Below are 15,950 nucleotides of genomic sequence, written 5' to 3' on the forward strand. Positions count from 1 at the left end.
CCTTCCGGGCCTCCACGCCCCGCGCCGCGGCGGGCCGGCGGAGGGAGGGAGGCGGCGGGAGCGCGCGCGGCGTCACAAAGCCGAGCCGGAACGCCGAGGTTGGCGCCGGAGACCGGGGCGCCCCGGGCGAACCCACTTGCGGCCCGCCCTCCCGGGGCGGGAGGCGCGAGCGATCGCTCCCCGCCTCCCCCTCCGCCCCTGCGGGCGCCCCTCCGCCGCCGGGCCGGGCCGCTGCGTCGCGGCCGCCCGGGCGCCGCAAAGCGTCCTGGGAGAACCGGCTCGCGCCGGAAGGACGCGCGGGCGCTCGGCGGCGGCGAGGTTATAAAAGGGAAGGAGCCGGCGGCGGGCGGAAGTGGGCGGTTCAGCTGCTCCGGGCGCTGTTGTTTGGCGTTTGGGCCTCCCGAGGGGCGTTCTGTGGAGGGCCGCCGGTGCAGGCCGCAGTGACAGGGCCGCTCGCCCCCGCGCACCCCGCCTCTTTCCCGGTGCAGCGTCTGCTCGCGGCCTCCGCGACTTGCAGGCCCAACATGGCGCAGGAGGTGTCGGAGTACCTGAGCCAGAACCCGCGGGTGGCCGCCTGGGTGGAGGCGCTGCGCTGCGACGGCGAGACTGACAAACACTGGCGCCACCGCCGAGAGTTTCTGCTCCGCAACGCCGGCGACCTGGCCCCGACTGGAGGCGATGCCGCGGCTAACGCGGAGGAAGCTGCCGACGCCGAGAGCGGGAGCCGCAATCGGCAGCTGCAGCAGCTCATCTCCTTCTCCATGGCCTGGGCGAATCACGTCTTCCTCGGGTGCCGGTGAGTGAGGAAGCGTCCCTGAGCAGCTCTCCCCGTTTTGTCTTTCGCCCCCGGACGGGGGCCCGGAGCCTCCGCGGGGAGGGGGAAGTTGTGAAGCGCGGGAATCTGCAGGACTGGCTGCCCTCTAAGGGTGAGAAGGGTGTCTCTGCCAAAAGCCGACATGATTAACAGCCTGCCCCGGTTGGGCGGGGGGGGCGTTGCGGGGGCGGGGGCGGCTGGTGGGGTTGTTGGTTGACAACGCGCTCGTGGTGGACGCCGAATTTAAGGATTGGTGAGGAAGGACCCCGCCTCCCAGGCCCTGGCGCATTTGTTTCTGGGGTTCCAGGAAACAGAAAGTTCCTGGCGGTTGGTAGACTTTCTTGATTACAACCAGGAAATGCAGTTCCTGTGGCCTGTTTTTGCACACCCGAAATAGGACCTTAGAGAAAACACTTTTTAAAAGCGTCTTTTTCTTTTTCAGGTACCCACAAAAAGTTATGGATAAAATACTTAGTATGGCTGAAGGCATCAAAGTGACAGATGCTCCAATCCATACAACAAGAGACGAACTGGTTGCCAAGGTGAAGAAAAGAGGGATATCGAGTAGCAATGGTTAGCAGATCATAGATGTGAACATACATAGGAGTTTAGAACATAAGTTTGATATCATTAGGAATTACTGTTATTACTAATTTTTTTAACAAGCTAGAATTTTTACAATGTTATTAATCAAGTTGGAATATTAAACCTAAATTATGTGTCTGTGTGTTTTAGGCCCTGATTTTGATAGTTTCCTTTGACTGCTTTAGATTTTCAAGTGTCAAATGTTGTTTATGCTGTTGATCTTTTTAATATTAGAAATTAAATGATGTCATTCAACACTGTTTTAAGAAATTAATGAAGTTATTCCGCACTTTTTAAAGAAATTACTAGCCCTGAAATATTATTGCCTTGTGTCTTTATTTTAACAAGTATCTGTCTTGTAAATTTTCAGCTGATATGTATGAGCTAGACTTAGTCACATGTCTGTTTTCCTTCTTTTTAGAAGGGGTAGAAGAGCCAGCAAAAAAACGAATCATCGAAGGAAAAAACAATTCTGCAGTTGAGCAAGATCATGCAAAAATTTCTGCCAAAACAGAACGTGCATCAGCTCAGCAGGAAAACAGCTCAGCATGTACAGGGCCATCTACGAAATCAGAGAGTAGTGGGAACTCCACTCGAAGCTCTGGCACCTCGAGTCAGAATAGCTCTACAGGTGATGGAGATCGGTCTCTCTCCAGCCAAAGCAGCAGCATTTCCTCTCAGGTAACAGCGGCAGGGTCTGGAAAAGCTTCTGAATCAGAAGCTCCAGAGAAGCACGGTTCAGCATCGATTGTTTCTTCGTTGTTGAAATCCAGTGTGAATAGTCATGTGACCCAGTCTGCTGATTCCAGACAACAAAGTGGATCGCCTAAAAAGAGTGCTCTGGAAGGCTCTTCAGTCTCAGCTTCTCAAAGCATCTCAGAGATTGAGGTGCCTTTGTTGGGCTCCTCCGGAAGCTCAGAAGGAGAGTTGCCACTGTTGTCTTCTAAACCTGGTTCAGAGACAGCGTCAGGTGGGTTAACTTCCAAAACTAGTTCAGAGGCAAGTGTTTCACCATCTGTTTCTAAAAATAGTTCCTCATCAGGCACATCCTTACTAACTCCCAAGAGCAGCACATCAACAGGTACATCGATGCTGACTTCCAAAAGCACTTCACAGGTAGCTGCGTCACTGTTAGCTTCCAAGAGCAGCTCCCAAACCAGTGGATCTCTAGTTTCCAAAAGCACTTCCTTAGCCAGTGTGTCCCAGCTGGCTTCTAAGAGTAGTTCTCAGACTAGCACATCACAGTTGCCTTCTAAAAGTACTTCACAGTCAAGTGAGAGTTCTGTCAGATTTTCTTGTTGCAAGTTAACCAATGAAGACGTGAAACAGAAACAACCTTTTTTCAACAGACTGTATAAGACGGTGGCATGGAAGTTGGTAGCTGTTGGTGGCTTTAGTCCCAGTGTGAATCATGGCGAGCTCCTAAATGCAGCTATTGAAGCTCTGAAGGCAACACTGGATGTGTTTTTTGTTCCACTAAAAGAACTAGCAGATCTGCCTCAAAATAAAAGCTCTCAAGAAAGTATTGTTTGTGAATTGAGATGCAAGTCTGTGTATTTGGGCACTGGCTGTGGAAAAAGCAAAGAAAATGCAAAAGCTGTTGCATCAAGAGAAGCACTGAAGTTATTTCTCAAGAAGAAGGTAGTGGTAAAGATATGTAAAAGGAAATACAGAGGCAGTGAAATAGAAGATCTGGTACTCCTTGATGAAGAGTCAAGGCCTGTAAACTTACCGCCAGCATTAAAACATCCTCAAGAGTTATTATAATATGTCCAAAATACCACTGCATATCATGTCTGGTATTTGAAGAGAAAAACTGGCTTACTTTTGTATAATATAAAACACAGGCTTTCACAAATTTTGTATTGCTTTTTTCCAGTTTTGCAGAAAATTTACATTCTAGTTCTCTTCACACAGTAGAAGTTGTAAATAATTTATGAATGACAGTACATATTAAAAAGTATGCATTAACAGCATACCAGTATGCTGTTTTATTTGCTGAAGAAAATACTGTCTTCTATTTTTAATGATCCATTAGGTACGATGTGTAGTTCTGTAGAATCTTAAAACTTTTGTACTACTTTCAATTTGGTGAAAATGTATTAAATTGTCTACCATGCCTTTTTTTTTTCCTAGCTGAATAAACCTCCACATCAAAGAAAAGGGGACCATAGTATTTGAATGTCTGAAAGTCTGTGAAGCTTAAGGTTTTAAAAATGTTGCCCATAATGTTGAACATGTCTGCTAAAGAATAAAAGAAAAAATAGTTGCCTCAGACTATTTTTATGAGAAGTTGTAAGCATTTTTTAGATATAAAGCAGTATAAAGTACTTAAGGTTATTTTATTCTGAAGTTGTTTAAAATTCACCATGATTTTGACCGCTGCAGATTCTTTAAGTGGGTTAATTTATGTTTGAGGTAAAATACAATTTACACTTTTTCTTAAAGACATAAATGTGGGTTTCTATATTAAGCATATTTTGTGACTACTGTTAATAGATTGATTTGTTTAGATATTAAATGCTTTAAGCTATTTTACCTTTTCAAGAAGTCGTGTTTTTTTTCCCCCCCTTTAAGAACCAATTCCTGCAAATGGGCTTCCCACTACTGGTCGTTATAAATTACAATCAGGTGATTTTTCATAGCTGATAGACAACTTTTTATGGATAGAGGAGTTAGAGTTTGCAAATCTAGAACTAGTTGAACTAGATGTTTTTTTTAATTTACAAATCTAGACGAATACTGGGAACAATGGAGAACCACGTGCAGCTCAAATGAGCTTGTTCAGTTGAATTACATTTGTTAATAATGAAATGGAATCCTGTGTCTGTTAGGTGATTCCGACTATTACTCTATTGTATATTCTGTTTCATTTTTCTCCAAATTCCGGCCCAAAATGTTACCTTGATGGCCTTCTGTCTAGCTGCTGCACATTGAGCAGTGGTGGCAATGATGTATAGAGAAAAATGAAGAAATGACCTTTTATATGCTAGTTGTATTGGAATAGGAAAATTGAACATAAGGAGCACAATTTTAAGTATGCAGAGGATACTTCTATTTTACATTCTAGAACTAGACAAGGATACATACTTGAAAGGGTCAGCTTTCGTTTTACCAGATAATCTTTAATGATTCAGTTTTGAGGATGTTTCAATTAGATACCAAAGTCCATATTCTGTAAATGGGTTGCCTTTATATGTTGTGAGAAGCAGTAACATGAATGTTATGAAAGCACTTCTAATTATCCTAAGTCTTGGAATGTGTTATTTTGTGGGACAATGATTCCCAGGAAAGTAAGCCAAATACTATAAAGGATAAATTTCTGTAACGTATCTAATTAGGTGGTTTGCTAATTTCCTAAATTGGCTTGTTTCAAGTTAGTATATTTTAAATTATAGTAACCTTTTGATATGGTAGAAATGGAGGAAGTTGCTTAGTGTAAAAACATTAATTTATAAACATTTATTTGCTATGGCCTTACTAAAAGCTTATAAAATGCTCAATAAAAATAAAGAATCCCTGATATGAGAGAAATGCATATTTTACAATCGTTCAGGATAGTATAGTGCAGAAGAAAACAAGCTTTGGGTAGGAATCTGTTATTCTTGAGATAGAATCTTGGCTCCCTTTGGGAATTTAACCTTCATCTGTAATACAGAATATTGACTTCCATCTGTAATATAGGACTAATGGCTGTCTCAAAGAGCAATGAGGATTAAAGGAGATAATACACTTAAACTGTCCAGTACAGTGCAATATACTGTAGTTCATTAATTGCTTATGTATGTATGCTCATTTCCTCACAACTTTATGAGTAACTATTCTCATTTGGCCAATTCTTCAGTTGAAACAAAGTAATTTGGTCAAAGAATGCGTTCACACCCACATCTGATTGCAGAGCATAAGCTCCTACTGTGTTACCTTTCTCATTTCTCTAAATACTAACATTTCTAAAAATCCCCCAGACTCTAGTTTTCTACGTTTTATCAGGTGACAGAACATCTTTCCAAAGCCTCATTTCCTTGGAATGAGTCACATCAGGAACTCTTTTGTTTCTTTTTTTTTAAGATTTTATTTATTTGACAGACACAGCGAGAGAGGGAACACAAGCAGGGGGAGTGGGAGAGGGAGAAGCAGGCTTCCCCTGGGAGCAGGGAGCCCCATGTGGGGCTCGATCCTAGGACTCTGGGATCATGACCTGAGCCGAAGGCAGCCACTTAACCGACTGAGCCACCCAGGTGCCCCAGGAACTTTTCTGTTTCTTAATCCTCCTTACACTTGCATGTCTTGGAATATCCTCAACTGGGGAATTAGCCCTTATGGGTGCAACTGAAATTTGGTTTTTTTATTATTTCTTAAGATTTTATTTATTGGAGCACAAGCAGGGGGAGAGGTGAGAGGAGTAGCAGGCTCCCGGAGGAGTAGGGAGCCCAATGTGGGGCTGGATCCCAGAACCGAAGATAGGACCTGAGCTGAAGGCAGACGCTTAACCAACTGAGCCACCCAGGCACTCCTGAACTTTGTTTTTAAAGAAAGCCCTAAAGGGGTGCCTGGATGGCTCGGTCGGTTAAGTGTCTGCATTTGGCTTAGGTCATAATCCCAAGGCCCTAGGATTGAGCCCTACATTGGGCTCCCTGAGCAAGAAGCCTGCTTCTGGAGTCTGCTTCTCCCTCTCCCTTTGACCCTACCCCCTGCTCAGGCTCTTGCTCACTTGCACTGAGTGAATAAATTATCAAGATGGGAAATACTGGGGGCGCCTGGGTGGCTCAGTCGGTTAAGCAACTGCCTTCGGCTCGGGTCATGATCCTGGAGTCCCGGGATCAAGTCCCGCATCGGGCTCCCTGCTCGGCAGGGAGTCTGCTTCTCCCTCTGACCCTCCCCCCTCTCATGTGCTCTCTCTCTCTCAAATAAATAAAATCTTTAAAAAAAAAAAAAAAAGATGGGAAATACTGAATTTCATCCTTAAATTGAGGTGAGATGATGTTCTAAAACTGATTTTTCTTGATGGTGCTCAAGTCAGGATTTTTTAAAGGTAAAGTTAGTTGACTTTGAAGAATGGTGTCATGAATTTTTAATCCAAATTTTTGGGGCCTGCCACTGCTTCCATTGGCTAGGGTGATTGTCATAAGGTAAGTGTAATTCCCCATCCAGGCGCCCCCCCCCAAGGCTTTTTATATGCATTATATACATATACACATGTATATACATGTCTATATATACATGTCTGTATAAAATACATATAAAAAGCCTGCTCCAATTTATTTATGAAAGGGCCATCGTTTTTCCTACTAAGTGCAGCTTTTTTTTGGTACACATTTCTCCTTGCTGTTTAGATCCCTGAGTAATGGCAGTGAGAAGGTAACCAAAGCCAGCATCAACTGGGAACCAGGTCAGTCCTACAATTGTGTTGTAGTTTAAGGGCAATTTGTAGGCTTTTTCCTCAAAAATTGTGCTAAAGTCCTACATTGACTCACTTCACCAGCACATCTCTGGGTATCCATTTCAGCCATGACTTTAAAAAAATATATTTAATGTAGTTAGTGAATAGAAATGCTCTTTGTAGCTTTTTACCACTTAAACAAAAAAAGAGAAGTGCAGGGGTTGTCAAGCCCATTAATTTTCCCACTACTCCACAAGAAAGATATTGGTAGAAATTTCACATTTCCCTGGCTTTCTTAAATGCACCTTGGTTGTTACCCAGCTAGAACCATTCATTTTTACTTTGCTTTCTGTATTCCCAGTTTTAACCTCTCTCTACTTTTCTGTTTCTAAAAAAAAAAAAAAAGACTGAAGGAGGATTATTACCTGCAAATGAACATTAATTTGTCAAGATTTCTTTATCTGTTCCTTTGCTGTTTATAGAGCAAAAAAATGAGTAGTTGGTAGAAAAAGTCCCAAACTAAATGGACTAACTTGGAAAGGGGAAAAAATGTAATACCAAAAAGGAATGGTTACATACAGGATATTTATTTGGAAAGTAGGATTTCATATGCCAGTACTTTAACAGGAAGCAATCAAATACGTTTTGTGATTTTGGAATTTTCATGAGTAGAATCTGAATCTACCTTAGCAGTCATTAGGAAGCAACTAAATTATCGCAACATAAACAGTAAATACATTGAACTATAAAACTATTCTATAGAAGCGGAATGTATATCACTTGAAAAGGAATGTACAGACATGCCAAAATGATAAGAATTGTCTAGTGTTTCCCTTATGACTGTTGTCATGTAAATCAGTTTACCAGGGCTTGGACACTGAAATGATAAAACCCTAGTTTTGAATATGTAATCTGTGGTTTTCAAACTTTCCTTTCACCATATATCCTCAGAAAAATGGGAGCCCTGTGTGTATAAAACAGATAGGAGCAGAACTACTTTAGTTCAAGGAGGGTGGCCACCAATGAATTCCTTCTACCTTCCTCAATTCTTGCAGCATCTCTACGGACCATGAGCAGAAGGGGTTTAACAACCATGAGGCCCAGTGTAGATCGCTTCCTCCTGCAACAGGTATTAGAAAGTCACCAGTTTACTATAAAATGGAACTACTCTGCTTTTATGCAATCTACCATGTAGACTTTGTAATTAGTAGGGACCCTGGTAAAGCGTAACACTAAAAATAGCTACCATTTCTTTCTTTTTTATTGTGAAGTATAATTGTGGAGATCCATAAAGTCCAATAATGATTAATTGAATGTCCATATAACATTACCTAGCTCACAAAATAAAACTGTATCAGCACCGCAAGCACTCCCATGTGAGTAGCTACCATTTATTTGGTGCCTACAATGTTGTTGGTTTGCCTATGGTTTTTGTGTTTTTTTTTTTTTTTTAAATAAGCTCTATGCCCAACGCGGGGCTTGAACTCACAACCCCAAGATCAAGAGTCACATGCTCTACTGACTGAGCCAGCCAGGTGCCCCTACCTAGGTCTTATTTAAGCCTCCCTGAACCCCATGAGGTGGGTTGGTATTGTTGATCCTGTGTTACAAACGAAAAACTGATGACCATTTTGAATTGTTTCCCTCAAATCACAGAACTAGTGTATGCTGAAGCAGGGCCTCAAGCCAGTTTCTCACAGAAGACTAAGCAATGACTTGGTTCTAATTTGGGGCAGTGAATGTGAACACCAGTGAGACAAGCTGTCCTATGATCTTTGTTTCCTATGTTCCAGAAAATAATAAGTGTAATCAGACTTTGAGGAAAATTTGAGAAATTTTATTTGACTATTTAAATTAGGAAGCTTCTAAAGAAGTAAACTTTAAAGGAAACTGCTCAAGTATGTATCTGAAATAGTCATTGGAAAATATTTTCTAGACATTCTATTTGTAGAACTCGAAGGGACAATTCACAGAAGCAACGGTATAATCAATGATGCAATCAGTGGTTGAAACAAATTACCTTATGAATCCTGTCTCATTACTCTTCACCATTTGTATATTATTAAGGTTTTTTTGTACACTAAAAAAAAACCGGTTCTCATGAAATAAAAATTGATAGATGTCCAGGGAAGCATTTCTAGTTGATCTTACCTGTGTGCACTGATAGTGGACCATATTTAATGAGGGAGTTCTCAAATACTCTCCATAACCTGCAGTTGAGAAACCAATGGGGTAAAGTATGTGCACCTTCTGTCCTTGTTTTTCATTTCAAAATATTCAATGCAATCAAGATAAATATGATATAGGCAAGATAAAGATACTATTTTGAAAATATTTGTTCCTTTCCCCCCGTAATTCACATTCTCTAGCAGTCATTCTGCTGTTATAGCAGAATTCCTCCTATAGGGAAGGAGAGGATAATATGACTTTAGGGCAGTCCATACCAGGGATAGCAAGGAAGTAAAAAGCCACTCATTCCAGCCTTGGTAGATTTTGAGGAGGAGAAGGGTAAAGAAGGAAGCAGGCTTCTGAGACTTGTGGGTCCTGATCTCTAGCCTATAGCATGAACATCGACTAGCAGTAATGTAGAGGTGGGAGTAAGAGTTTTCATTTAGTGAGCCTGCCTTGTTTATCCCATCTGTAATCCAAGAATGCATCACTACTTAGAAGGGTCCAAGAGATCCGAAGAGGGCTTGATTAAGAAATACTGAAGGCATCAGGACCTTAAATCCAGAGCCACTTAGTTTTACAACACCAGGGGCATCATTCAATGGAATACAATGGATGTCATTTAATACAATGAATGATATCCCTTGGAGTTGTGGGACAAGGTGACCCTTTTTGGAATCCATGAAATTGCTATATGAATAAACTTATTTTTAAAATCTTACTTTAAGGGGCGCTTGGGTGGCTCAGTTAGTTAAGTGTCTGCCTTTGGCTCAGGTCATGATCTGGGGGTCCTTGGAATGGAGCCCTGCCTCAGGAGTCCCTGCTCAGCGGTGAGTCTGCTTCTCCCTCTCCCTCTGCTCCCCCCACCTGCTCCTGTTCTCTTTCTCTTTCAAATTAAAAAAAAATCTTACTTTAAAAAATAATTTGAAATACTAGTGGTTCTATGAAGCATGGGTAACATATAAATTCTAACAAACTGTTCTTGGGAGTAGCATATGTTAAAGTACTTGACCACGCTGGGGGCACTATTTATACATACTTGGTCATGAGTTACTTTGCCCAACACATTCTTCTCTAGGAAGAATTATTTTAAGACAATAGCCTAAAATCAAATCATATCAGGTGAAGCAAGGCTACTTGGGTTATGTTAAGGATTTTTTTTTTTTCTCTATTCACAAAGCTTGGGGGCAATTCAGGAATTAGGCAGATGAAGAATTATGTCAGCTCAGGTATGGAATAACCCTGAGAGTCTGCTCTGTGTTCTCTCCTACAGACAGATAATGTGCCTTAATTATCAGGTTTGCTTCTGCACATTCGATGTAACCCCCCATCCCTCTCTCAGTTTCCCTTTGATCTGTTTCTTTGCTCCATTAATTCTCTCTTGGTCATTAGCTTTGCTGAGGTGAGCTAACATAAATGGAAAGTTTTACGAGTTTTACTTCCTAAAACCACGGAAGATAGTACGTACTTCAGAAGTTGGACATCCCATAAATTTCAGTGTGATGTTGGTTCAGGGAGAATAGTGAAAGAGAAAATTGCTGACCCCCCCCTTTTTTTTTTTGAAGATTTTATTTATTTATTTGACAGAAACACAGCGAGAGAGGGAACACAAGCAGGGGGAGTGGGAGAGGGAGAAGCAGGCTTCTTGAGGAACAGGGAGCCCGATGCGGGGCTGATCCCAGGACCCCGGGATCATGACCTGAGCTGAAGGCAGACGCTTAACGACTGAGCCACCCAGGCACCCCGCTGACCCCTTTTGATCTCTGTTAGTTTAAAGCAGGAGGGGAAAGACTGGTATATAGAAAATAATACAAGATCAGCTCAATCAACTCTGTTCCCATCCAATGGACCTATGAACTTGTGTAGACTTCGGTGGCTTTTTAGAATTTAAAATTCTATCCCTTATTGTAAGGGAATCTATGCCATCACATATCAAAGCAAAGCTTTCCCACTGAGTCTTGACCTACAACTGACAAACTAAAATATTAACAACATACTGATTTTCTACTGCTGCTATAAAAAGTTACCACAATTATGGTGGCTTAAACAATACAAATCTGTAGGTTAGAAGTCTAATGCAGTTCTCCAGGGGCTCAAATCAAGTTGTTGGCAGTTCTGTGTTCCCTTCTGGGGACCTTGAGGAAGAATCTGTTTGTTTGCCTTTTCCAGCTTCCATGGGCTGCTTATATTCCTTGCTCCTTACCCTCTTTCTCCATCTACAAAGCTGGAAATGATGGGTTGAGTCCTCAAATGGCATCACCTTGACCCTGCTTCTGCTGTCACATCTTTTTTTCTGCCCCTGACATCTCCACCTACTCTTCCACTCTTTCTGCCTCCCTTTCCCACTTAGAGGGACCACTGTGATTACATTAGGTTCACATAGATAATCTCCCCATTTTAAGATCATCTGATGAGTTGATCATCTGTTCAACTTTATTAATTCCATTTGCAACCTTCATTCTCCTTTGCCATGTAATGTAACATATTCACAGGTTCCAGGGATTAGGACATGGTACCTGGGGGTCCGTATTCTGCCTACCATATAGAGATTCGAATTCACCACCACCACTTATCTTAAGAATGTTGGCCTTCTAACTTCATAAATGACAAGTGTTGACTGCCTTGCTGCTGAGCAAGATGCAGAATGGAAAGTGGTATAGCTTAAAAATGAGCTCCACAGTGCAGCTCAATAAATTGATGTAATTAAGATGGATATACCCATTTTAAATGATGTCTGATCACAAGTAGTTTCTCTGCCATTTAATCCTTACAGTCTACTAAGGGAGCCTCTTTCTCCTCCAAGTATCCTTAAATAAGAACTTTCTCTTAAGGGTCAAATAATAGAAGTACAGTAATAGCTACAATAGCAAACAAATTGTTGAGTTTTTCAAGACTTCTTTGAGGGCTAGTAGAATTGCATCTTTGTCATAATGAGGCTGGTGGGTGTGGTAAGAGCTATAAACTAAGTGCTCCTTGCCTTAACTTCCTTTACTTACTGCCTGACTGATCTCACTAATGTCAAATGTCAACTTCTCATTGTTGAGCAAGATACATCTTATTTTTTAAAAAGATTTACTTATTTATTTTAGAGAGAGAGGGAGTGAGAGAGAGAGAGAGAGAGAGAGCAGGGGGAGGGGCAGAGGGAGAGGGAGACAAGCAGATTCCCTGCTGAGTGGGGAGCCCAACGTGGAGCTTGATCCCAGGATTCTGGGATCATGAATCCTGGGATCATGACCTGAATGGAAATCAAAAGTCAGATGCTTAACCAATTGAGCTACCCAGGTGTTCCCCATCTTAATTTTTTTTTAAGATTTTATTTTCAAGTAATCTCTACACCTAACGTGGAACCTCGAACTCACAACTCTGAGGTCAAGAGTCGCAAACTTTACTGACTCCAGCCAGGTGCCCCAGATACATCGTAACATTTATAGCTGAACAACTAGCCAAAGGGCATATATAATTATTAAAACACATGATTGGACATTCTTCATAGCCATAATGGTTAAATACATCCTAGGCATTTGAAAAATCACACTGGCTGACTTCAAGTATCTAATATTTCATTGCAAGTATCCTAAAGAGGTGAAAGGGAAGTGTTCATGAGGAACATGGTAGCACAGGTTTTGCTCCAGATAATATGTATACTTCTAAAATCAGTTATGTGGTTTTTTTTTTAACAGCAAATTTACAAAACACAAATTTTGTGTGCTTCAAAGAAAAAGTATCTTTATTTGGAAAGAATATCTGTATTTCATTAGTCTACCACCTTCAAAAGCATTTTTAGGCCGCCTCTTTTGGAATTGCCTTTTGTTCCAGAAGCATATTCTTTGTAATTGCCTCAGTGATTTAGTGGTAAAAAATATTTGTATTTTGTGGATTGATTTGATTCTTACTTTTCCTTGAGTTTAGGGTACAAAATGCACTTATCAGATGGGGCCTCAAATTAACTCATCAGTTTTGATGACTCAAGTCCCCACTTAAGGGCTCCTGTTGTCGTTTGTCAACTGGCTTAACACAAAAGTTGTCCCATCTTACCATTTCTTGAGTGCCTATATCGGTTAGTGTTCTTTTGTTTCAAGATACAGAAGTTAACTCTAAAATGGCAAAACGAAAATTATTGAAAGGTCACTCATTGAAACAAAGGACAAGTTAAACCATCAAGAATGTAGCCAGCAGATACCTACAAGAGACTCATTTTAGACCTAAAGATAACTGTTGATTGAAAGTGAGGGGATGGAGGGGTGCCTGGGTGGCTCAGTCGGTTAAGCATCTGCCTTTGGCTTAGGTCATGATCTCAGAGATCGAGTCCTACATTGGGCTCCTTGCTCAGCAGGGAGCCTGCTTCTCCTTCCGTCTGCTGCTCCCCCTGCTTGAGCTTGCTCTCTGACAAATAAATAAATAAAATCTAAAAGAAAAAAAGGGGGGGGGGATGGAGAAACATCTATCATGCAATGGATGTCAAAAGAAAGCCGGAGTAGTAATACTTATTTTGGACAAAATAGACTTTAAAACAAAAACTAACAAGAGACAGAGAAGGACACTATATAATAATAAAGGGGATAATGCAACAAGAAGATATAACAATTGTAAATATTTATGCACCCAAAATGGGAGCACCCAAATACATAAAACAATAACATAAACATAAAGGAACTAATCGATAGGGGACTTTACTTTTTTTTTTTCCCACTTATATCAATGGACAGATCATCTTAATAGAACATCAGCCAGGAAACAATGACGCTGAGTGACACACTGGGACAGATGATTTAACATATATTCAGAACACTGCATCCTAAAACATCAAAATATACATTCTTTTGAAGTGCACATGGAACATTCTCCAGAATAGATCACATATTGGGCCACAAAACAAGTCTCAACAAATTCAGAAACATCAAAGTCATACCATGCATCTTTTCAGACCACGAGGCTATGAAACTAGTAGTCAGCCACCAGAAAAAATCTGGAAAAACCACAAATACATGAAGGTTAAATAACATGCTACTACACAGTGAATGGGTCAACCAGGATATAAAAGGAAAAATAAATAGTCCCAGGACCTGCAAGCATGCCCTGCTGGGCCATGCTCTCCCTCTGCCTCCCACTGGCCACCATCTTGGACCCCCAGCTGCAGCAGCAGCTCCAGTTCCCGCTCCTCAAGGGTCTCAGCCTGGAGGACAAGGAGAACACCCTCCCGCTCCCTGCCCTCAGTGGTCTGGCGTGCTGGCCAGCAAGACCACCAGGACGATCTTCTGGGAGGCCCCAGAGCCAAAAACTAAGATACTTGCCCTTAGCGTGGAGGACGAGCCCCTACTGACAGAAAACCCTCTTCGCTTTGTCATCTTCCCTATGAAGTACCATGACCTTTGGCAGATGTGTAAGAAAGCTGAGGCTTCCTTTTGGACAGCTGAAGAGGTGAATCTTTCCAAGGACATTCAACACTGGGAATCGCTGAAGCCTGAGGAGAGAGATTTTATACCCCACGTTCACATTCTGGCTTTCTTTGCGGTGAGTGTTGGCACAGTAAATGAAAACTTGGTGGAGTGGTGTGGCCAAGAAGTTCAGATGACAGAAGCCTGCTGTTTCTATGGCTTCCAAATTGCCATGGAAAACATCCATTCTGAGATGTGTAGTCTCCTCACTGACACTTATATTAAAGATTCCAAAGAGACAGAATTTCTCTTCAACACCATCGAGACAATGCCTTGTGGAAGGAAGAAGGCAGATTGGGCCTTGTGTTGGGTTGGGGACAAAGAGGCTACCTACGGGGAATGGGATGTGGACTTTGCTGCCACGGAAGGAATCTCCTTTTTTGGTTCTTCTGCGTCGATATTCTGGCTCAAGAAATGCAGCCTGATGCCTGGCCTCACGGTTTTCCAATGAGCTTATTAGCAGAGATGAGGGTTTACACCATAACTTTGCCTGCCTGATGTTCAAACACCTGGTCCATAAACCTTCAGAGCAGAGAGTGAAGGAAATAACTATCAATGCTGTTAGGATAGACCAGGAGTTCCTCCCACAGGCCTTGCCCGTGAAGCTCATTGGGATGAACTGCATGTTAATAAAGCAGTATATTGAATTCATGGCAGACTGACTTAGGTAGAAACTAGGTTTTAGCAAGGTTTCCAGAGTAGAAAATCCATTTGACCTTATGGAGAATATTTCACTGGAAGGGAAGACTAACTTCTTTGAGAAGAGAGGAGGCAAGTATCAGAGGATAGGAGTGATGTCAAGTCCAACAAAGAATTCTTTTACCGTGGATACTGACTTATAAGTGAATGAAGATGTGCTCTTATTTTGCTGATTTTTCCCCTCCTTCTCATAAAAAAAAAAATCAGCTACTTGAAGTGTATCAAACCAGATACACTATGAAATATCCATAATGTTCATTAATAATATTGTTAAAACTGTGTAGCACCTCATAAGCAAGCCTGTTGATTAGTGATGCTAGTTGTCTCACCTAGAAAGAAGCAGAGACAAAAGCTACTCGGATTCTTAGGAAAGATCTTGGCCGTGTTTGGCTTTTGCAGGGAGGATGGCTGTCCAAGAGTTCACCGTGGCTCTTAGTGGCAGTCAAGGCTCATAGTGTGGGGACCCTAGGCTGAGTCTGATCCAGCAAGATTAATCAGTCAGTTACTCCAAGGCCTTTGGGAGGTGTCCCCTTTGGTGCTTCAAAGCAGATTTTAAAGTTTACTTACTGATTTGTATATAAAACTGGCACTTTATTTTTTTTATTTTTTTAAAGATTTTATTTATTTATTCATGACAGACAGAGAAAGAAAGAGAGAGAGAGGCAGAGGGAGAAGCAGGCTCCCAAAGAGCAGGGAGCCTGATGCGGGACTCGATCCCAGGACTCTGGGATCATGACCTGAGCTGAAGGCAGACGCTTAACCATCTGAGCCACCCAGGTGCCCTAAAACTGGCACTTTATCCACAAATAAACATAGTTCAAATAAACAAACGTACTGTCGCAACAAAGGCCTGATTTAACCTAATTTG

General features: G+C 41.9%; 1 protein-coding gene and 1 pseudogene across 2 annotated transcripts; both read left to right on the forward strand.

Moving 5' to 3' along the window:
• The first annotated feature begins 300 nt into the window (after positions 1 to 300).
• Positions 301 to 3,949, forward strand: CDKN2AIP (CDKN2A interacting protein). Of its 2 annotated transcripts, none has more exons than XM_031020769.2 (3): positions 301 to 796; positions 1,257 to 1,356; positions 1,821 to 2,079. In XM_031020769.2, exons 1-3 carry the CDS (start codon positions 525 to 527, stop codon positions 1,827 to 1,829), a joined length of 381 nt encoding a protein of 126 aa, XP_030876629.1. In that variant the 5' UTR covers positions 301 to 524; the 3' UTR covers positions 1,830 to 2,079. The 2 variants fall into 2 exon arrangements, with proteins under 2 accessions (XP_030876629.1, XP_006749613.1); XM_006749550.2 differs by having other exon boundaries at positions 353 to 796; positions 1,257 to 1,387; positions 1,821 to 3,949.
• Positions 3,950 to 13,281: 9,332 nt separating this feature from the next.
• LOC102744910 (ribonucleoside-diphosphate reductase subunit M2 pseudogene) lies at positions 13,282 to 15,225 on the forward strand (annotated as a pseudogene).
• The last annotated feature ends 725 nt before the right edge of the window (positions 15,226 to 15,950 follow it).

The sequence above is a fragment of the Leptonychotes weddellii genome, chromosome 2 (assembly GCF_054177405.1).
Source record: "Leptonychotes weddellii isolate Sample4059 chromosome 2, ASM5417740v2, whole genome shotgun sequence".
In the NCBI taxonomy this organism is placed as follows: domain Eukaryota; kingdom Metazoa; phylum Chordata; class Mammalia; order Carnivora; family Phocidae; genus Leptonychotes; species Leptonychotes weddellii.